At 41.2% G+C, this 23231-nt stretch overlaps 2 protein-coding genes across 7 annotated transcripts in view; one reads left to right on the forward strand and one right to left on the reverse strand.

The window, feature by feature from the left end:
• The window catches only part of CRYBG1 (crystallin beta-gamma domain containing 1), a 161270-nt gene extending 153425 nt beyond the window's left edge, over positions 1 to 7845 (forward strand). For all 4 annotated transcript variants that reach the window (XM_030556039.1, XM_030556038.1, XM_030556040.1 and 1 more), the window contains 2 exons: positions 2179 to 2341; positions 7053 to 7845. In XM_030556039.1, coding sequence (XP_030411899.1) covers positions 2179 to 2341; positions 7053 to 7141 — 252 coding nt within the window. In that variant the 3' untranslated portion in view covers positions 7142 to 7845. The remainder of the gene's footprint in view (positions 1 to 2178; positions 2342 to 7052) is intronic.
• A 1117-nt stretch (positions 7846 to 8962) lies between these two features.
• Positions 8963 to 23231, reverse strand: part of RTN4IP1 (reticulon 4 interacting protein 1) — a 35879-nt gene continuing 21610 nt past the window's right edge. For 2 of the 3 annotated variants that reach the window (XM_030556043.1, XM_030556045.1), the window contains one exon: positions 14781 to 14909. In XM_030556043.1, coding sequence (XP_030411903.1) covers positions 14793 to 14909 — 117 coding nt within the window. In that variant the 3' untranslated portion in view covers positions 14781 to 14792. Of the gene's footprint in view, positions 9128 to 14780; positions 14910 to 23231 lie in introns of those variants that run through there. The other variant, XM_030556044.1, reaches the window with a different exon arrangement.

The raw sequence follows: 23231 nt of genomic DNA on the forward strand, positions 1-23231 counted from the left end.
GCTTTTAAAATATGGACCTTCCTGATAATTTCCCTTTTCAACTATACCAGGGGTTCTCAAACTGGGGGTCGAGACCCCTCAGGGGGTCGTGAGGTCATTACATGGGGGGTCGTGAGTTGTCAACCTCCACCCCAAACCCCGCATGCCTCCAGCATTTATAACGGTGTTAAATATATTAAAAAGTATGCTTAATTTGTTGAGGGGGGGGGTTGCAGTCCGAGGCTTGCGATGTGAATGGGGTCGCCAGTAAAAAAGGTTTGAGATCCACTGAACTACACCCTTAATAAAATTGTTTGCAGAAGTCAGTATTTGGACAGTATTTTGTTGAAGGTTACACTCGGGGGTTAAGGTATTTGGCATTCCAGTAAGATGAAATGGCAAAGCCCTAAAAATCTTCTTGCTGATGCAAATTATTGCTATAGACTTTGGCTTCTGACTAAGGCCTTGATCCCTCTGCAGACTTAAACATGTGCTTAACTTGGTGCATTATAAGTAGTGCCATCGAGGTCAGTGGCATTACTCATACTGCATAAAGTAAAACATGCATTAGTCTGTGCAGGAATTGGGGTCTTAAGTGAATCAAATTAATTTAATATGGTGAATCTGCTTGAGTGCAAAGAATCATGTCACCTATTTCATAAGGTTGTATAAATTCAATAGAGCCATTTTGTAAAGGGAGCAATTTCTCTCCATAACTCTCTGTTAATTATGCTTGAGGGGCAAATCTTCCTCTTTTCAATTAACAGAGGTAGTGTTTGGACATGCACAGAATAGACGCTCTCGTAAAAAGGAATTATGTAGACTGTAAAAATGAGGCCAAGTGAGCTAACAGTTTTAACAACATCACGTGCAAAATATTTTCCTCATGATGGTAGTTCTGTCTCAAACTGAAGATATTACTACTTGAGCAGTGTTGCAATATGGCTATGGATGGGTGTTCTCAGTCCTCTCATTTCAACATAATCAACCCATTTGATTTTATTCTAAATAAAACTTATGGCATGTAGAGAATTCATGGGAATTCAGCTTTTGCTGTACTACAGTCATGTAGTTTAACTAGCAAAAGCTTAGGATGGCTACATTACTTGCAATAATGACTAAGTTATGCCATTGCTCTTTAGAAGTGCAAATGAAAGCTCTATACCATACTGCCAGTGTGCTCTGACACATTGTATATATTGAAAAACAAAGGAGGATAAAAAAAGACTATTAGGACTATTTGTGAGTTCGTGTAAAGCCAGGTTGCCTTATACCCTGAGTCACAATAAGGAACCATGCCCTAGGCATCCAGGAAGCAGCTCAAGACTTTCCGAGCTAGCTAAGTGACAACTGGTGAGTTGCTGTAAGACTCATTCTGTGGTAGCTGGAGGGAGCAGCGGAGTATTTTACGGAGTCACTCCCTGGCTGGCAGAATAGAGAGAAGGAAATAGTGGTTTAGTGCAACTTCTGTGTGAGTGTTGAATCTTTGCTGGCTTAGCAGGGAGAAATTACTAAATTAGAGTACAAGTGAGAAGTTCAGAGGTACAGAATGAAGTAAATATATTCCAAGACCTACAATTTATTCTTAGCTTCTGAAAGAAAAGTAGCTTGTAATCCATGTTGTCAGGACCACATGTTAAGCAATTTGCTATCTACAGGAGTCTTATGGTAATATTCAACATTGGAAATAATTTTTTATACAAAATAACGTATCCTATTCGGCATTGTTATTGCCTAGTATTGACTTGTGGCCAGTAATGCAAATACTGGTGATGTAGTAGGTGGGGAAGGAATATTGCAAGAGTGCTGCTGTACCCAGAGGCTGATAAAAATTGAGAACTTCAGAGGTCATACCCCAAAAAGAATTGTGTTAGCCCATTTTCAAAGATCCCTTTGCTTAGTCTAAAACAGCTTCAGTGTTTCTCTCAAATGAATCTGTTTTGCTAGTCTTCTGTAGTAAAAAGAAAAGGATCACAATGGAGGCTGCCATCAGAAAGCGGATCATTGGGAAAATAAGGAGCCTAGAGTCGAATGTGGGCGAAACCCTTTTCATTACCAACAGAGGGAGAGTGATGACAAGAACCACAATCTCCTGCCTATGCTCTCCGTCCATGACGAGAGAACCTGGGGTACAGATATTAGGGTAGCTGTAGAAACAAGGCCCCTTGACTAACTGCTGTTGTCTCTTCAATGATACAGATGGCTGAGGATTGCTGCTTAACAATTGTAGGAAACCTTATAACTCCTGGCTCTAAACTAGGCCTATCACTCAAGAAGAATGAAGACAAGCAATATTGGTGTGTTAATCCTGATGGCAGGATCCATAGCAAAATGAAACCAACATTAGTTTTAGATATCAAAGGTAAGAACCTGTTGCCTTTCGGTGTGATTTTAATTAAACAACGTTTATGGTGGACTATGTGCTGAAAGTGTTTCTATAGATTAAGGATAGCTTTATAGTTCATAGATTTTAATCTAGGATCTTTCGGGACTGTTCTGATCATCTAGTATGAACTCGTGCATTACAAAGAATATAGGATGTCACCCTGTTATTCAGATACCTAGCTCAATAGCCCATGGGATTTTATCTGTTTTGTGTTTCTTCATGGCCCGTACATGCATGTGTAAGTATGCAGAAATCCCTCATTGTTCTTACTATTTAAACTTAACGATATACATAAAACACTTCAATATAAAATTGTGATTTCTTTTCTTCAGCACATTTTTCTTTAGTTTTTATTTGTATGGAGTGAATTTTCTAACACCTGCAGACTTGCAGTACAAAAGGACAAATCATTTAAAAATAGCTATTCCTTTAAAGCTAAAACATAATTAACGTTAGACCAACCTGAGATCTGTATTTCTTATTATATATTTTGCAGCTGCTTTTGTTATACCATTTTAAGATTGTTTCATTTAGATGTTTTCCTTGCTCTGTCCTTGTGATTTCATAGGCAACCGACGGGTATGATAAGCAGCAGAACTAACAGCTCACCATTGTTGTTTTCTCATCCAGTATAACTAGTTTTCTCCAGTTTACTCACATTACTTCTCTTTTAAAGCAAATACCATCTCCCCAAAACACCACTTGTTAACTTTACTCATTTAAAACCAATTTTGAAATAATGGTGTGATATTAATTGGAATAGCTGTTACAAATACAAAATAACTTGAGTAAACTATTAGTGCTTTATTGAGACAAACATGGAAAGTGTTGGCAGAAATGTGACGACAGGGTTATGCAATGTTTGCCTATGTAGTTCCTGTCGCAGACAAGCACGATCAGTTTTTTCTTCCACGAGTACTAAAATTAACTCACAATTTTAACTGTGTAATCCCTAATCCTGCTAAAGCCAGATGGAGGAATTTTTATTCCCCATAAGGAAAAGTGTAATTATTAATTACAAGTTTATCAAAAAGGTCCAGTTCAGGAAGTGTCTTTATTTAATAACTACACTGTGAAGAATTTTTTGAATTTTAATTGAGCCACTAGACAAAGACGAAAGATATTAGTATACTGGCTCATCTTCAACTAAACATTTTAAAAGCATGTAATGTACTTCGAGTGAATACTTGAAAACTGCCTAATTGCAGAATACCATACTGAATAGCTCCAAAAGGGAAAATGTAGATCTAGAGAGACAGAGATCTAAACGGCTAGCTCACATTAGAAAATACAGTATCTATGTATTTGTTCTCTTTCTGATTTAAACTGCCAAGCCCAAAAGTAGAAGGGCAGAGATCCTAAACATTTTTTTTAAAAAAGTTCTAAGATGAAATGTGAGGAGGAATACACAGCCTTTTAGTTTGTTTATGCAACTCTGACAATTGTAAATACACTTCTACCCCGATATAACGCTGTCCTCAGGAGCCAAAAAATCTTATCGTGTTATAGGTGAAGCCGTGTTATATCAAACTTGCTTTGGCCTCGAGCACTTCCCCAGAGCGCTGCTTTTCTGCGTTATATGAGAATTCCTGTTATATCGGGGTAGAGGTGTAGTAATAAAATGTAACCTGAGTAAAATAGCCTCCCATGCTGGTTTAAATCAGGAGAAACTGCAGTGGAATTACACTGAATCAGAATTGGTCCAAAGACAAAGAAATTTATCATGATGTTCTGCTAGAGCAAGTGAAGTTGGCTGAGGTGCTTGAGCCCAGTCTCCAGTGGCAAGGAGTTCTGGGATGAGGGTTATCTACTCTGGGAATTGCTTCCATGGGGGTCTGGACAGAGACAGATTATACTGGCTTGCAGGGCACAGTGAAAAGCCTGTCTCTTTTCTCAGACATTAGCCCAAGGAGTTGGTATGTAGACTGTGGAATATTGTTTATAATGGGGTCATCTTTCCCCTTCTACCTACAAAAGGTGAAGTTACAAGTATTTGTTATATGCAGTGTTGTTGTAGCTGTGTCAGTCCCAGATATTAGAGAGACAAGGTGGATGAGGTGTAATATGTTTTCTTGGACCAACTCTGTCGGTGAGAAAGACAAGGTCACCCACCTTGTCTCCTCCCCAAGTATTTGTTGTTACATGATGCACATGTGCTTTGTGGAAGGACCTATTTTATATTTACTGTATCTGAAAAATGAATAGCTTTAGTAGCTGGTTCAGGTAATTTAATAAAAACTGTCTCTAGTCCTTCCACATTGGTGAACCACCATTAAAGCCAAATAATCAACCATCTATTTTTCAGCCCTAACACATTCTTTAGCAAATAAACTTACCTTATATACTCGTTCATTAACCTGTTCATTTATATGCCAACCCCCCAAAATGGTTCTGTAAAAATATCAAAAACTGTATGACCCTTTCCTAAGCCGACCCTATATTTCAGGAATTGACAAACTCTGGCTCCTAGTCCATTATGGTAAGCCGCTAGCGGGCCTGGACGTTTTGTTTACCTGGAGCGTTCACAGGCATAGAGCCCCTCAGCTCCCAGTGTTCATGGTTTGCATTTCCCAGCCAATGGGAGCTGCGGGAAGTGGCACGCCACTTCCCGCAGCTCCCATTGGCTGGGAATGGTAAACCGCGGCCACAGGGAGCTGAGGGGCTCCATGCCTGCAGACGCTCCAGGTAAACAGAGGCAATGTATTAGATATTCAATTCAATGATTCCATAGAGTTTAAAATCATCAAATATTGGTGTAGACCCATTTATAAGCCAACCCCTGCTCTTTGATGTGTCACTTTTTAACCAAAAATATTCAGCTTATGAATGAGTATATACGGTACTTGTTCAAAATGTATGATAATGGTGCCATCTTATGGGTGCACTGAAATAGTGCATGGCAGTGATATTTGCCCATAATAACCACACACTTATCCTTTTAAATATCTGGCTTTCCTTCTATTTCAGGTACTGTCTCATACATAGTTACATTCCAGCATGCATAAATTTAAGAATATTTTGCCATGATGATTACTTATGAACTGTACTTTAGAAGCACTTCTTAGTTATTTCCTGTGGCCAAGATTTTTGTTTTTTGTTTGGTAGATCGTCCTATGTCTCAACAGAATAACATAGCAGTAACAGAGCCCTTTCACTGATCTCAACCTGACTACACTTCCCCACTGCTCAGGTCTCCCTTGGCACTGGCAGTACAAGTCTTATATCTGCTGTGCTACCTTTGTCTGGCCCTATGCCATCCACCCTAGCTAGGGTGGGGGGAAATTGCTGCTGCTCCAGAAGGCAGAAGCCTGTTCTTCTCCTATCCCAAGTTCTGCTTCTCTAAGAAGGCAACATGCTGCAGTGAGCAATGGATGACAGCTCTGTCACACAGAATTCAGCTACCACAAAGTGATTGCAGAGTGGAGAGGCAGTTCTGTGGCATAGAGGATACTTTTGAGTACCTGCTCTTTGCTCCAGCTCTTTCCACCAGCTTGGGCTTCTCTCCACATTGCGCTGCTGTGGAAAGCATAGGGCCATGAATATGTGGAGCTCACTAGGGAGATAGAAATTGACATGCAAGTGCCTAAAGGCATTTGTTTCTCTAGAAGAATGCATCTCTGTGAATAGGAAGAAGAGACTTTTCTTGAGTGAATGAATGAACATTTTCTTCATTGGCTATCAGTCCACTCAAACACTTGCTAGTGACAGATATGTGGCATTATATGAATACAGCATGAAGAAATAAATGCTTGGGTGCTGTGTTAGTCACTAACTGATTGCATGTTTTGGAAGAGAAATTTCTTTCCCCTAGAGGCTAAGGCTTCCCACCAGTGGGAGCTCTAGACTGATAATCTGTATTAGTGACCACTTATGTAGTAGACAACTAGATCTGTCCATTTACTGTCTTCAGGAGAGAGAAAATAATATCGGGTGTCATTGAAATAGTGCAAATATAGGGACATGGTTTGTGTTGCAATTCAGTTAGACATTAAATATATACACCCATATTAATAGCATTGAATCACTTGATGATTACCTGTTCATTCTCTCTGGGGCACTTGGCATTGGCCACTATCGGAAGACAGGATACTGGGCTAGATAGACCTTTGGTCTGACCCAGGATGGCCATTCTTATATGTTTAAATGCATTATAGTATGAGTGCACCAGCTGAAGGCAAATAGCTGTGGTTATTTATGAATACTGACAACCATAAAGGCTATTGTGGCCTGTGCTAAAATTGCTGTGTTCTGCTGGCCAACAGCATTTCTTTTATACTGAGTACTCCTTAGCTAGCCTTTGGAGGCCAGTTAATCATTGGATGGCTAGCACATTGGAATTGAGGGGCAGCATTTGATTATTGTCACCCTCATTGGACATCTTTGTCCTACTCTCTCCTTCACACACAACAGCAGGAGGTGCACAACTCAGGCACCAAATAGGGAGGCAGATAAGCTTGCTCTTCTGCACTTCCTAAGGGAGTGAGGAGGCAGTGCAGGTATGGCGGAAGTACTGAAGATGAGACTATACTCCTCTACTTTACCTCCGTTTAAAAAGGTGCATGTGTGATTTTACATGTCTTTGGCATGTATCATCAGAGTGGCTCTGAAACATTTACAATACAGCAGCCTCAATCCAACAGTTCCAGTGATTTTTCATATTTCATTTTCTTTTTAAATTTCTTCTTAGGGGGCACACAATATGATCAAAATCATGTTGTTGTTAACACGGTTAACGAACAGAAGCCAACTCAGTGTTGGGAAGCCTTAGTTCTGTAAATCCAGACAGTTCTGTCAATTGGAGAGAAATTATAACATCGTTATGGACAATCCAACGAACGTGGCCGTCTTTGAAGAAGAGAGATGATCTCTGTCCTGCCTTCACAATAATCGTAAGCACAAGTGACAGAATAGATTCAGCTCTAAGCACTAATTCAATGTTTGTGTGTTTTACTGGATGTTAACCCATTTAACTATATTGACCAATTTTTGTAACTGCTCCCTACTGTTTATTTTTTATTAATTTTTTTAAATGTTAAAGTCCCCCTCCCAAGCAGCAATTTCATGTCAGTGATTAATTGCTAATACAGAATATATTAGTGTGATTTAAAATTATTTCTACAGATGTTTTTATCAGGAAAAAAGTATAAACTATTATACTGAGAGATAATTAGATAAAACTTATCCCACAAAAGATTGAAGTGCAACATATATGGAAGGGAGGGGGTTATGCAAAGTACATGGAGCTTTGTAGTAATATATTGGAGTATTCATCTCCTGAAAATTAACATGTAAATAATGCATTAGTACAAAAAAGATCTTCAGTCTATTGAAACTTGTTTAGGGAAATTTTTACCAAAAAATGACTACAGGATATGAGCAGATGTATTATAGAAAGTTGACATTTTAAAGCCTGTATTTTAATAAGCAGTCTATTTTCTAGTTTTTCTATTAGAAAGACAGAGCATATAAGTCTATAGATGTTTGTTAGCAAAAGTATTGGGCAGCAAGAAGGGTGTGCCCATTTTCTATCTGCTTCTATTTTAAAAAGCTGCCTTACTTTTAATTTGTAAAAAGTATTATCTACTTCTCTGCGTGGGGCAAATATTTCAAACCTACAGGTAGCTCCATTAAGTGCAGTCATTACTGCTCTCAAATTTAATTTAAAATACGTCTCTCCTTTATTTTAAAAAAGCATCACTAATCACAGTAGTTCCAAATCTCTCCAGACGTTGTCCCAGCTACTGTCTGCCACCAGCCATAGTTAATTACATTCTATCCCACTATGATCTTGGTATGCTCCAAACATCTTAGGTGAAGTTGAGGAGGGCAAGGTCAATGGTGGCAGGCTGTCACAGCAACTCTAGTGCAGCAATGCATTGGAGTCTAGGACAAAAGCTCATTGTTGAGGTAGGGAAGAAAACTTGGAGACATTCATACCACAATAAGTGCCATATAAGAACTTAGATACATTACCAGTCAAGCAAGTTTGAAGTTCCATGCATACTTTAGGATAGGAACCACACCTGAGCAAAGAGCTTGTTTCAAGAGAGGCATATGAAATAACTTGTAGCAGGTTGTTCCTGTGCATTAATGGTTTACTGTCTCCCTTGGCCCAATGTTAAAATTGTGGTTTTATGTCACTGGCAGAACAGTGAATGTAAACTCTTGTACCATGCTGCTGTATTTCATTCTTGCCTAGACCAGTGTTATTACAAACCACTCCTAGCAGCCTCAGGGGGCACTTGTTAGATGTTGTCTTGCATAGTAAATGTAACTTTCTTCTTTACTGTTTGTCGCCTCGCAGGATATGGGTGCTTTATTTTTTATCATTACTTGTGGGAAAGTCAGTGCCTTCAATCCAATTTTAAGTCTGTGATGGTGTTTTTTCACTTGCTGTACAGACAACTACAATAATCAATATTCAAATACGTCTTACTCTTTAAAAATTGTACAGTTGTAACCTGCTTTTATTCCTTTCTAAAGAGTGTTACTTCTGGTTCCAAGGTGGTAATTCTGGCAAATTTTTCTGTGCCTTTTTATTGTATCCACAGTATGTTACATGTATTTCACAAATAAATTTTCTTCAGGTAAATCTGATTTAGTGAAACTATCTGCAAAGTTCCCTGTTTACATGTTTATAGTGAAGCTCCTCTGCACAGGTGCAGTGCTGCCAGCTTCTCATGCATTGTGCTTCAAGTCTGTTGTGAAGAGATCTCTCAGGCTCTGCTGTCTTCGGTCCTTAATTTTTCTACCATGGATTGTCTACAAGGAATGTAAAAGTGATGAAGGTAGTTGCTGCTTCTGTGACACAAGAAATGCACTCAGATCACTTCTACACCGGTGTCATGGTCTAATTCCCCACTCTGAACCTTAGCATCCAAAAGATGGGGTACCAGCATGAATTCCTCTAAGCTCAATTACCAGCTTAGAACCTGTAGCGCTGCCACCAACCAGGAATTCCAGTGCCTGGTACACTCTGGTCCCCCCAAAAACCTTGCCCGGGGACCCCCAAGACCCAGACCCTCTGGATCTTAACACAAGGAAAGTAAACCCTTTCCTTCACCGTTGCCTCTCCCATGCTTCCCTTCCCTGGGTTACCCTGGAAGATCACTGTGATTCAAACTCCTTGAATCTTAAAACAGAGAGGAAAATGCACCTTCCCTCCTTCTCTCTTCCCCTCCCAGATTCTCCCTGAGAGAGAGAGTAATCCTAACACAGAGCGAAATTAGCCTCTCTTTCCCCCTTCCCTCCTTTCTCCCCACCAATTCCCTGGTGAATCCAGACCCAGTCCCCTGGGGTCTCACCAGAATAAAAAAAAATCAGGTTCTTAAACAAGAAAAAGCTTTTAATAAAAGAGAAAAAAAACAGTAAAAATTACCTTTGTAAATTTAAGATGGAATATGTACAGGGTCTTTCAGCTATAGGCACTGGGAATACCCTCCCAGCCTAAGTATACAAGTACAAATTAAAATCTTTTCAGCAAAATATAAATTTGAACTCCTTCCAACCAAATACACATTTGCAAATAAAGAAAACAAACATAAGCCTAACTTGCTTTATCTGCCTAGTACTCACTATTCTGAACTTAAGAGCCTGTATCGGAGAGATTGGAGAGAAACCTGGTTGCACGTCTGGTCCCTCTGAGCTCCCAGAGTGAACAACCACCAAACACCACACACAAAAACTTCCCTCCCTCAAGATTTGAAAGTATCCGGTCCTCTGATTGGTCCTCTGGTCAGGTGACAGCCAGGCTCACTGATCTTGTTAACCCTTTACAGGCAAAAGAGATATAAAGTACTTCTGTTCTATTAACTCCTACTATCTGTTTATGACAACAGGGTATTAAGTTCGTGTTATATCTCTCCAGTACTGTTGATTTGTTTCAGGTTAAACCACTAACCTAGTCATTGAGCCCTGGATCTGCAAAAGGACTTGTGGTTTAAAGTGCCTTACAGGAACAATATTGAGTAAATCAGCTAGGCTCCCTATACAATGAATGGGGAGAAATGAGTGTCTTAAGACTGCAATCCATAAAGTCAGCCCAGGAGGCAGGACCAGAGGAGATGCTCATGAGAGGTGTGTCCCCTAAGCCTTTCCTCTCACGCAGGTAGGCAACTAAGTCCAGGCTGTAGGGACCATCTCTCCCTGTTTAGTAACCCACGAATGGGAACTACTTGCCTGGAGTCAGATGGCTTACACTCTTAAGTAGTTTCATGCAGGAATTAAGTTAGGTGCTTGCCTTGCAAAATCAGAGGGGGACTTGGTGGTGCCTGCTTTCACACACTCTGGCCCAATACCTATAAGTGAGTGGGAACTGATATCCTTATAAAGTAGCAGCCACCTTCCCTCCCCCCAATCACTCCTTCACTGTTCGACAGTAGGACAGCTTAAACAGCAGAGACTGAGGGAGTCCTACCTTGGAATATTCACTAGCCCAGTGGTTAAAGCACTCTCCTGTAGGGGCATGAGTGGTGGGTATACTGGGCCAGGGAAGGCTTAGCCTGGGTTGCGGTGGCCCCACCCCGCCGGTGCCTGCCTGCCTTGTCTCCCTCACCCCTCCCCTCATGGAGGTCCCTGCTGCTTGCTGCGTTCTTCCTGCTGGGGGATGTGGGAGGTAGGAGGGATGCAGAGAGCCAGCAGCAGGTGGGGGAGTGAGGAGGCTTGGCTGGGAGTTAGGGCTGGCTGGGGTCAGCGATGGCCTGGGGAGGGCCTGGGTGGGGGTGGGGGCTGGTGGCTTGGCCTGGTGTAGCTGGGACAGGCAGCTCGGAGCCCCTCAGGGCTTCTCCTCTTGGGGAGGGTTGTGGCTCTGGTGTGTGGGGGCAGGGCCTTAGGTGGAAGGGATGGGTCCAGCAGGCTAGCCTCCCCAAAGCAGGGGTTCCCCTGCTGCCTATGTGCAGGGGTGTGGGAATAACTTCTTCAAATCCTTTCCCTCCTCCCCCTGGAATTGAACCTGGGTCTCTCCCATCCCAGGTGAGTGGCCATTGGGCTAAAGTTATGAGAGAGATGCTTCCATCACCCCCTTCATTTTCCAGTTTGAAGGGACTCCCTCTTCAGTGACCATATTTTGAATGGGACCTGATTTTGTAAGCAGTCTGTGAGCACACCTACCCAATCATATTCTGTGCACAAAATAGGCAGGCAAATACCTATCTTCCCCCAGGTCAGGGATCACTTGTGAACTCAGGTTGAAGACAGGCATCCAAACACCCAGGTGAGGCAGAAGTTTAGGTGCTGCTAAAGGTTCCTCTGGGTACACAGTGATTTAAAAAAAAAAACCCACACTGCAGCACCAAGTCTCAGAACCTGGGACAGCTGACTAGGGTGCAGGGCTAAAATATTCCACAGTGGATGTTTAGGCCTGAACTCAGAGCTATGGCTGTGCTGCAGGTCTTATCACAGTGCAGATATATCCTTATGTTTCACTGGGAGTTTTGTGGACCACTGTGGAGCCTAAAATTGGGACTTAAGTGCAATTAAAGGTGAAATACAAGTACCACAAGATGGTGAATACGCATATGATGATGATTGATAGTGGAGGCTTAAGAGAAACCTACTGGAATGAAAATTTATGGGCAAGATGTTTTTAGAAAATCCCAGGGAATGGAAACGGAAACTGTAATTAAATATTTCAGTGTTTCTTTGATTATAACTTCTGGTTAATTAAACTGCATCTGGCAAATGAATGGAATAAGAGCCACTGTGTGTGTTAAAATTGATACAGCAGCATCTTAAACAGTGGTTTCAAAGTAATATGCAGAACTTGATGCAGGTTTTGAATTAAGTTTAATACCCGCATTTTCCTCACACTACCCATTTTTCACTGGTTTCTAGACCATTACCTGCCCCTGTTCGTTATTAGAAACATAACTAGATGGTATGTCTTAACTAGGGCTGTCAAAGCATTAAAGAAAATCGTGGTTAATCATGACATTAACAATGTGATTAAAGCTGCGATTTTTTTAAACAAGAATAGAATGCCATTTATTTAAATATTTTTGGGTGTTTTCTACTTTTCAAATATATTGATTTCAATTACAACACAGAATATGAAGTGTATGCTGCTCACTTCATATTTTTAGATAAACCACAATAGCATTATCTCCCATAAATGTAAACAAACTTGTTTGAGCAATTGGCTGAACAAGAAGTAGGACTGAGGGGATTTGTAGTCTCTAAAGTTTTACATTTTATTTTTGAGTGCAGTTACATACAAATGTAAAAAAAAAAAAAATTAAGTTGCATTTTCACAATAAAGAGTGCACTATGGTACTTATATGAAGTGAAATACCAAAAAATACTCTCTTTTGTGGGGGGTTTTAGGGCTGGTGATTAATTGCAGTTAACTCAAAAAAATTAATCACAATCAGTTATCGCACTGTTAACAGAATATCAGCTGAAGTTTATTACATATTTTTGGATGTTTTTCTACATTTTCAAATATCGATTTCAATTACAGCACAATACAAAGTGTACAGTAATCACTAATTTTTATAGTGCAAATATTTAATCAAAAATAGCCTTTCAATTCATCTCATACAAGTACTGTAGTACACTATTGTGAAAGAGCAACTTATGTAACAAAATCTACATTTATAACTTCACTCAAACAAAACAAATTAAAACTTTAGAGTCTATAAGTCCACTCAGTCCTACTTCTTATTTAGCCAATTGCTAAGACAAGTTTGTTTACATTTATGGGAGATAATGCTGCCCTCTTATTTACAATGCCACTTGAAAATGAGAACAGATATTCACATGGCGCTTTTGTAGCTGGCATTGCAAGATATTTATGCCATTCATATGCCCCTTCCTGCTTCAACCACCATTCCAGAGGACATACTTCCATGCTGATGATGCTCGTTAAAAAAATAATGCATTAATTAAATTTGTTACTCAACTCCTTGGGGGAAAATTGTATGTCTCCAGCTCCATGGCTTTACCTGCATTCTGCCATGCATTGCATGTTATAGCAGTCTCAGATGATGACCCACCACATGTTCATTTTAAGAACACTTTTACGGCAGATTTGACAAAACGTAAAGAAGGTACCAAAGTTAGATTTCTAAAGATAGCTACAGCAGTCGACCCAAGGTCTAAGAATCTGAAGTGCCTTCCAAAATCTGAGAGGGACAAGGTGTAGAACATGCTTTCAGAAACCTTAAGAAGAGCACCACTTAGATGTGGAAACTACAGAACCCGAACCACGAAAGAAAATCAACCTTCTGCTGGGGACATCTGACTCAGATGATGAAAATGAACATGCCTCGCTCCGCACTACTTTGGATCGTTATTGAGCAGAACTCATCAACACAATGGATGCATGGCCCTTGGAATGGTGGTTGAAGCATGAAGGGGCGTATGAATCTTTAGTGCACCTGGCATATAAATACCTTGCAACACCAGCTACAACAGTACTGTGTGAACTCCTGTTCTCACTTTCAGGTGCCCTTATCTCCTGCAAATATAAACAAACTTGTTTGTCTGAGTGATTGGCTGAGCAAGAAGTAGGCTTTAAAGTTTTACATTGCATTCAAAAATAAGTCAGTCATTTTTTGTACATAATTCTACATTTGTAAGTTCAGCTTCCCTAAGAGATTACAATACTTATTTGCACTATAAAAAAAAATTGTATTTTTCAGTTCACCTATTTATAATCAAAATATAAAGTGATCACCATACACTTTGATTTCAATTACAACACAGAATACATGCAAAAATATTTAAAGAAATGGTATTCTATTTAACAGCATGATTAATTTTTGTAATTGCTTGACAGCCCTAATTATTATTTTATATTGCAGTAGCATTAAGCAGCTTTGTGCTAGGTGCTATGTAAACACGTACAAAGACAAGAAGTTTAGTCTGTACTAATGACTTCTGTTTCTGTTACTGTACAGATGATCAAGAAACCATAGATTGAAATCCAATGCTTCTTCCTGTGGGGCAAAGTCATCATTCACAAGGCATTTTGATACTTATTTAAAACATGCATACAGCACAAACTGCTCCATAGAACTAACAAAATTAATTAGGCTGTCAATGTAGCTACTGCTATCATGATGATGGGTATTAGGGTCCATATGAAGAATTACAAATCCTCTTCACACATGGCTATAATCTAGCCAACCTAGAAAAGGCATTAGCCTTTCCTCTGTTTCATAAATTTAACAAACCACAAAACTGGTGTAGGAAGGACTCTGAACCAATTTTTTATATTCAATAACTTGTTTTTAAAAACTAACTTTTAGTACTTACTACACACAGATGTTCATGGCCTATAAAACTTTTAGAAGCGTTTTAACCTTAGGACACCATCTGTAAGTGACTTGCAAGGAAATAGTAGACTTGAAGGTGTAGTAGTTCACTATGTCCAAATGCCATCCATCAGCGAGCACAAACTGCAAGCAAAACAGAATGGCTGTAGATGTTATTTTTTATTAATTACACTGATCACTGTTTTCCCACGTGCATGTCCTCCTTCTAGCTTCAGAAAGGCCTTTGGAACTTCAGAAAAAGAGAAGACTTGCTGAACAACTGGATGGATCTATGAAACAAAAAACAGATTGATATCACTTGGCAGGGATCAAATGACTGAACATGATCCTAACAGCTTCTCCCCTACCACACTTCAAAGTTATATGTAATAAGTAACTAAAATACAGTGACATCTAGCCTTGGACACTAATATAGTCATCTGCTGTTCAAGGCTCACAGCTGCAGGACCCAGAGAAAGCAGGTGGATACACTGATTCTACCTTATGTTCCATACATTAATTCTTGTAGGAAGAGAAATTTTTTACACACTTTTTTTCATTGTTGACATTTATTATTTATTTCATGTTCAATTCCACACACACCAGGTTCAAAGCTCCACAGGGCCAGATTTTTAGAGGTCTTTAGGCACCTTTAGGGATATTTGAAAGCGTTTGTGCCTAACTTCCCCTGGAGTCAGTGGGACTTAGGTGCTTTTGCAAATCTCACTAGGCCCCCACCTTTAAAAATGCCTTAAGAGTACAAAGTCCATACTGGTTCTCATAAGTCACTTTGGGCTAGTTTTTAAAAAGGTGTGTATGTATCTAATTCCCATTTAAACTAGTGGAGTTAGGCATCTAGATACCTTTAAAAATCCCACCCTTTAAATCTATACCTTTAAAAATCTATGTATAATTTACATGGTACAAGTTGTTTCTTGATCTAACAGCTATTTTGATGTATTAATTTTGCAAAGTAATCCTATGCACAGTTTTCATGTCGTCTCCAAATAAGGTGAAGCAACCACAGTCACTGTCCCCATCACAGTGTGGAAATCAGCACTGCTTCACCCTTCTTATTTATACATATTCCTCCCCTGGCTCTTGCTAATGGTCACATTCCAGCTGTACCCATGGAGGGAGAACATTAGCTTCTTCTGAAAAAACATCTCACTGACAGCCAGAAAAGGGTGTTAGAAAAGGCATCACATATTGAGCCCTCTTCCCAGAGGCCAAGATAACAAGCTCTACAAGAACACTATCCAGAGGGTGATCTCACACCTTGATGCAATATTTCTGCAGCACTGGGCTGGCCACGATCATCTTAATGGAAAGAAAGATTAACATTAGCTGGTTCTGCATCTAGCTGTTGCACTGATCGGCATTTAAATAAAGCCCTGAACACCCTATTTATTATACTAGAAAGATGCTTGTCATTTATAACACTCTGTTGATAATGACAACTCTCCTCTGGGAGAAGCTGCTCTTCATTTTTCTCCCCCAATTTATGTAGGTGAATACTTTAAAAATTCATAATTATTCTCTCAAGTTACCATATTATTTAAATATCTCTGAATACCAAAGTCATAATGCAACAACAACAAGACAAGCAGCTTGCAAATTTCAGAAGCAGTGGCTCTTTTTCAAGCTTCTAAGCAAACAGAACCCCCTCCCTTGCCCCAATTTTACCAAACTGCAAAGTTCATTTTCAGAAACACAGCCTGGGAAATGAGTGCATAGCACATCAACCAGTGAAGGTGTCATAAACAGATGGTTAAGGGTTAATGTTTCTTTTACCTGTAAAGGGTTAAGCTCAGTGAACCTGGCTGACACCTGACCACAGGACCAACAGAGGGACAAGATACTTTCAAATCTTGGTGGAGGGAAGTCTTTCTTTATGGTTTTTTTTGGTTCATTGTTCGCTCTCGGGACTGAGAGGAACGGGACATCATTCCAAGTTCTCCAATCTTTCTGAATCAGTCTTTCATGTTTCAAAATAGTAAGTAATAGCCAGGCAAGGCAGATTAGTATTATGTTTGTTTTCTTAACTTGTAAATGTGTCTTTTTGCTGGAAGGATTTTTACCTCTGTTTGTGGTAACTTTGAATCTCAGGCTGGGGGTGGGGAGTCCCTCTAGTCTATATGAATCTGAGTAGCCTGTAAAGCATTTTCCATCCTGATTTTACAGATATAATTTTTACCTTTTCTTTCTTTAATTAAAAGCTTTCTTTTTAAGAACCTGATTGATTTTTCCTTGTTTTAGAATCCAAGGGATTGAGTCTAAACGCACCAGGGATTGGTGCAGGGAAAGGAGGGGGGGATGATTAATTCCTCCTTGTTTTAAGACCCAAGGGGTTTGGGTCTTGGGTTCCCCAGGGAAGGTTTTGGGGGAACAGAAGTGTGCCAGACACAGACTTCTGGCTAGTGGCAGCGTACCAAATTTAAGCTAGTAATTTAAGCTTAAAAGTGATCATGCAAGTCCCCACTTCTTGAACCCTAAAGTTCAAAGTGGGAAAAAACCTTGACAGAAGGGTTCCATATATCACTTCCCAAGCAAGGTTTTGAAAATTGGCCACATAATGTATTTCCCCAACCGCTGCACAACCCCAGTATAGTAGCTGAAAGTCCTTATGTAGGGCCCTTCACTCATTCTTCTGCATATTTTCAGTTCATATTATTGATATTAAACACCCTACAGCAAAGCCCAAATGCTGCAATAAAGAATGGGGGAGGGAATGGGGTAAAAATCTGTCTGGGGACTGGTCCTGCTTTGAACAGCAGGTTGGACTAGATGACCTCCTGAGGTCCGTTCCAACCCTGATATTCTATGAATTGGTTTGTATGACCACAGAAAGCCAGGACATTAGTAATCAAAACAACCCATTATGCCACAGTAGTCACCTGCTCTCTTTAGGCAGTCACAATGCTTTTTGACTCAGAAGTCAAATCAGCAGTGCCAAGTGGAAAAAAGCATGCATGACTGAGATGTAAGCCCCACACAAAAGAAAACTTGGAAGAAAGGATCAGAATTAGTGTATTTGATTCTCCCCTAAAGCCATTGTGCTAATATATATTCACCAGCTGCATCAAGCATGCATACTCTAGAGTGACAAGGTGGGTGAGGTAATAACTTCTGTTGATGAGAGACAAGCTTTCGAGCTACTTCAGGGCTGGGCTCTGTGTACCTCGAAAGGTTGTTTCTCTCACCACCAGAAACTGGTCCAATAGAAGATATTACCTCACCCACCTTGTCTCTCTAATATCCTGGGACTGACATAGCTACAACACTGTGTACCATTAAGTTTTACCTGGCTGAACAAGGGGTGCAACACAATCTGTTTTCTTTGCAGTGTGATGGAGAAATGGCAGAGGGGGCAGTCAGATGCTGCATAGCACCCACTACTACCCAAAATTGGAGCAATTCTGACTGAGTTCAAGACTAACTTGGTTTTGCTATGCTGGTCAGAATCAGTGCTGCCCTAGTGATCAATACCAGGGACAGGGAGGTAAAGCAATAGTGTCTTTGGGCTTGTCTACATCACAAAGTTGCAGCGCTGGTGAGGGGGTTACAGCGCTGCAACTTAGGAGGTGTACACATCTGCAGGGCATCACCAGCGCTGCAACTCCCCGTTTGCAGCGCTGGCCGTACTCCCGTTTTGTCTCGGGTGTAGAGGATCCAGCGCTGGTGATCCAGCGCTGGTAATCAAGTGTAGACACTTACCAGTGCTTTTCTTGACCTCCGTGGAATAAGCAGGTATCCCAGCATACCTGAGGAAGCCTCTGGTAATCAAGCAGGTCTCCTTCCCCGGTTTGCTCTCGCGTTCCCCAAACCCCCGTGCAAGCAGGTCTCCTTCCCTGCGGTTTGCAGGGGGATGCGTGGAACGCGAGAGCAAACCGCGGCGAAGCAGGTCTCCTTCCGCGGTTTGCTCTCGCGTTCCCCGAACCCCCGTGCAAGCAGGTCTCCTTCCCTGCGGTTTGTTCTTGCGTTCCCCGAACCCCCGTGCAAGCAGGTCTCCTTCCCTGCGGTTTGCAGGGGGATGCGTGGAACGCGAGAGCAAACCGCGGCGAAGCAGGTCTCCTTCCGCGGTTTGCTCTCGCGTTCCCCGAGCAAGCAGGTCTCCTTCCCTGCGGTTTGCTCTCGCGTTCCCCGAACCCCCGTGCAAGCAGGTCTCCTTCCCTGCGGTTTGCAGGGGGGTTCAGGGAACGCAAGAGCAAACCGCGGCGAAGCTGGTCTCCTTCCCCGGTTTGCTCTCGCGTTCCCCGAACCCCCGAGCAAGCAGGTCTCCTTCCCTGCGGTTTGCTCTCGCGTTCCCCGAATCCCCGTGCAAGCAGGTCTCCTTCCCTGCGGTTTGCAGGGGGGTTCGGGGAATGCGAGAGCAAACCGCGGCGAAGCTGGTCTCCTTCCCCGGTTTGCTCTCGCGTTCTCCAAACCCCCCCTTGAAGCCGCCCAACAGCGCTGCAGTGTGGCCACATCTAACACCACTTGCAGCGCTGGTTGCTGTAAGTGTGGCCACTCTGCAGCGCTGGCCCTATACAGCTGTACTAATACAGCTGTAACAACCAGCGCTGCAAAATTGTAGATGTAGACATACCCTCTGGCTATGCTGATGCGGTGGATCAAGCCAATGCTGTGACTGTTTGCAAGGGAAATGTAGCATCAACAGCAGTGACTGTCCTCCATTGCTTTAGCAGCAGCAGTGCAGGGAAAGAGCAGGGAAAATTCACTAACTTGTTTGTACAGAGTATGGCTTGAGGAAACTGAAGTATCTATAGAAGTTATTAAAATAAGATCCTTTTGCCGAGCTTCACTTCAGTTTAAAACAAAGAGGTAGACTGTTCAGAAGTGCACAGTAAGTACACAGGAGAAAACCACTGATTAGCCCAGGGTGAGCGTGGTCTGTGGCAGGGTGAGGCTCTCAGAATAGTAATCAGGAAAGGTTGGAGCTCAGATGTGATCCCCACTTACAAGGAAAGGCACAATAAGGATAATTCCGGACACCGAACTGGTTACATAAAGATTTCAGAACAAAAATGACTATTACCCTCCACAGACCCAACATACATTTTGAACTACTTGTGCTCACTTGTATCAGGTTATAACACTATGTCTTAGGTTCTCATACATAAAGTTCACAGCACGTTTTAAAAATAGTGCTCTAGGCGATTCAGAGGAATCCCTAGCCCAACCTGACAGAATGCACAACACTGCGCATATCACTGCCACCAAATGCTCACAGCTCAGATGCTCCATTGTTAGAAACCTCTGGTCTGATTTAAACACTGACCCGTAAGCAATGCTCTAGAGACATGAATACTAAATTGATGATTCTGGCAATCTAAAGCATTAAAAATTTTCTCTGGCCTGCTGATTAGCCCATTGTCTGGATAACCCTGAAAGGGCTGACCATATCACAGCACAATGAGTCATTTGGCCTTCCCTATAATCAACTGACTGAGATAAAATCTCTTCCTGTGAACGGGCAGGGGGGAGTGTCGCTGTTTGCTGAATACATGATAATAAGTGGAGATTAACTGGATAATGCAAACACTGTCTATTTACAGCCACACATCAGCCCCCTGCCAGTGAACACTTACTTGTTCAGGGAAACAGGATTAAATACTAAAGGCTGGGAAGAGAAGGGATTACACCCACCACCACAGAACTGTTTATCTGAAAAAACCGATTGAGTTTGAATATTCTCTTGCTCTCCATTCTTAATGCACAGAACATTATAGATATGAATCCCTGGGGTCTTCAATGAGCTCCTTACATGTTTTAAAAGGGGGAGGAGAGAGGAAACCTGTCTGCTAATGTTAGTTAAGAGTCTGAAATGTATCAAACCCAGCTCTGAACTCAACAGGCTATGACTGAAACACTGCATTAGGAGTCCACTCAGTAGTATTTTCAAACTTTTGGCCAATCTGAATCCTTCCTTGCCAGTCCATATTTCTCTGATAAGATAGATGCACTGGCCCTTTCAGTTCTGAAGTGAACAGATGAGCCTAAATCCTGCAGTCCTTACTCAGGTAAAACTCCCTAGGAACTTTGAGCAAGAACTGAAGAATCAAACCTCATAACTCAAAAGCAATGATAGTGCACTGGCTCTTTTCTGTGTTTCTACAGCACCCAGCACACTGATCCTGAGTAGGCCTTTGGACACAAATATAAATGTTTATTACTAACAATGCACTGCATGTAAATATGCATATTTATCCACAACTTTACATAATATGTATTTTGGGTTGAAATGAAGAACACGCTGTAATTCTGAGACATGAAAGAGTGGGCACTCATTCTGTGGAAAGGGCCAAATTCCATTTGTAATTATGGTTCATGAGCCAAGGTATAAATATAGGACTCAGTCCTCCCCTCCCTGCATCCACAATGAATCTCGCCTGATGTCAATGAGAAGTTTGCACAAAGATCATTAGTTGAATTGGCTTTGATATTGCAACTAAAAATTTCATTTTTGTTTGGTACTTTATTGTCACTAGGTAGAAAATACGCTCACCTTTAGGAACACCACTATTTCTGCCTTTTGTTTCTCTTCCTTCCCCATCACCTTTCTGTTTCTCTCCCTCTTCCATGCCTTTGTTTCTCTCCTTTCTTATGACTGCATTTCCTTTCCTGCTGCATCTCTCAAGTCCCACCTTCCATGGCCTTCACTCCCACCCCCTTCTCCATTTCACCACTTCAGTGATATGCAATGAAATAGTTAATGCTGATATTAGAAGTGTCATCAATAGGCTCTAGATTTAATATCCTAGTGAGATTAATTGGGGGAAGAAAATTCACACCTCTTGGAGACACTGTTTGAAGTTGCTCTCAGACTCATATATGGCACCTGCAGTGATTACTTGTGTCACATATTCAAGGGTAGCTTTGGGTTTTCTTCTTAATGAAACCTTAGAATCTCCAGAAAATATGAGTATTATATGCACAAAAATATATCAAAGAGTTTGACCTCTCTCGCCTTGATCTTAAAGTAATTAGAACGTCAGAGATACCTAATGAAATATGATCAAATATGAACACGCATGCTCTGCTGGTAAAGACCCAGGAATGGGAGGGAGAAGTTCTGGATTCTATTTCAAGCGCTCTCTGCCTTAGTTTCTCTGTTCTTCAAACATGAACAATACCTAATTCACAGGGTGTCTTTCCATAACATTTGTGTCATATACACTAGCTGCTCTTCTGGTATCTTTTAAAGAATTAAAACAGACATAAGATACTACTCCTGTCTAATTGCAGTTATGCTAGAGTAACACGTGATTAATAAAATTCTGACAGCGAAGTCCAAGTGAATCCAGTTATATTTGGGGGTTTAATGACCAAATACAGCCTGTGCGTCACTAACAGGAGCAGTTGGAGCCATTTCCAGCACAATGAGGAGGAACAAGAGACTGGAGCCAGCCCAAGCATATTGTATTGAGGCAAGCCTAGCCTGGCAAACACAAGTTAGAGTGGCTGGATTCAGCTAATTTACCCCACACACTGGACTATGCAGAGAAAGTCTCTAATACCGCAGCGTAAGGAAAAATGGACAGCTTCTCTTGTAGAACTCTCTAGTCTAGATGGCAGTGGAAGCTGTTCTATATTGTGTCACACACTCTTCAGTGTTACTCACTTGTACTGTTAGTTTAATTTGACTGGTGTTATAAACCCCACACAAACAAGAAAGGAGAACTGTTTGTTGCATCTCCTATTTGTACTTCCTCTCTACTTGAGTTTGCTTTTTTCAAGCAGAAGGAAATGTCTCCCCTTACTAGAGAACCCTTCCCTCCCCCTCCTCATGGTTTGCACACTCCTAGGGGCAAGGGCTGAGAAAACGAAACACCCCACCATGTTCAGAAGCTGTTTTGTTCACCACCTTTACTCATTCTACTGTAGCTATTTTTGGTAAATCTAGATTTATTTTCCTGCCCCAGAAGACAAGATCCCTGAAAGTCAGTGCTGATTAACCACAAAATACACAGCTGCATCAGACTAACCAAGAGAGAGAGCAACACATTTGAGTAAGTGTCTGGTATCTGCTTACACTGTTCCAGGTCTAATCATGATTTATGTGAATCTGAATATTCAAATAAAGTCCAACACCTGTGTAAAGAGTGTACATTTTGTGTTACTTTGCTCATGGAAACTGTATTAATGTGAGCACTGAGTATTTTCATGAACGCCGTGAGCAAGCTATACTATCTGAGAAGAGAGGAACGTATGGGTTTTAATAAAACAGAATTCACAGCGACAGCTAAATGCAGCTCTAGAGTTCTTTCTCTCTTAAAACAAAACAAAGAACCCTACAGAGATGGGTTATTTAACAGAACGTCTTTGCAACATCTCTCAGAAATCAATACCTCTGGGTTCCAGCCAACCAGCACAAAAAGCTAATTAAAGTCAAGGCGCATCCACACAGAGCATCTGAACATACAAAGCTAGGCAAGGTGATCTTGCCCTGGAGAGGGATGGACTCTGCAGGTACTTGTTCACTGCAGAGTCAACATGGGCTTTTCTCCAAGTATTGTCTGAAATCCCCCTTCCTTCCACATGCAAAAACTTCTGACCTTAATTTAGTGGTTGCTTCATCGAAAGCTAACTGAACAATCTGGGGATGTAGG

This window comes from Gopherus evgoodei, chromosome 3 (genome assembly GCF_007399415.2).
Source record: "Gopherus evgoodei ecotype Sinaloan lineage chromosome 3, rGopEvg1_v1.p, whole genome shotgun sequence".
In the NCBI taxonomy this organism is placed as follows: Eukaryota; Metazoa; Chordata; order Testudines; family Testudinidae; genus Gopherus; species Gopherus evgoodei.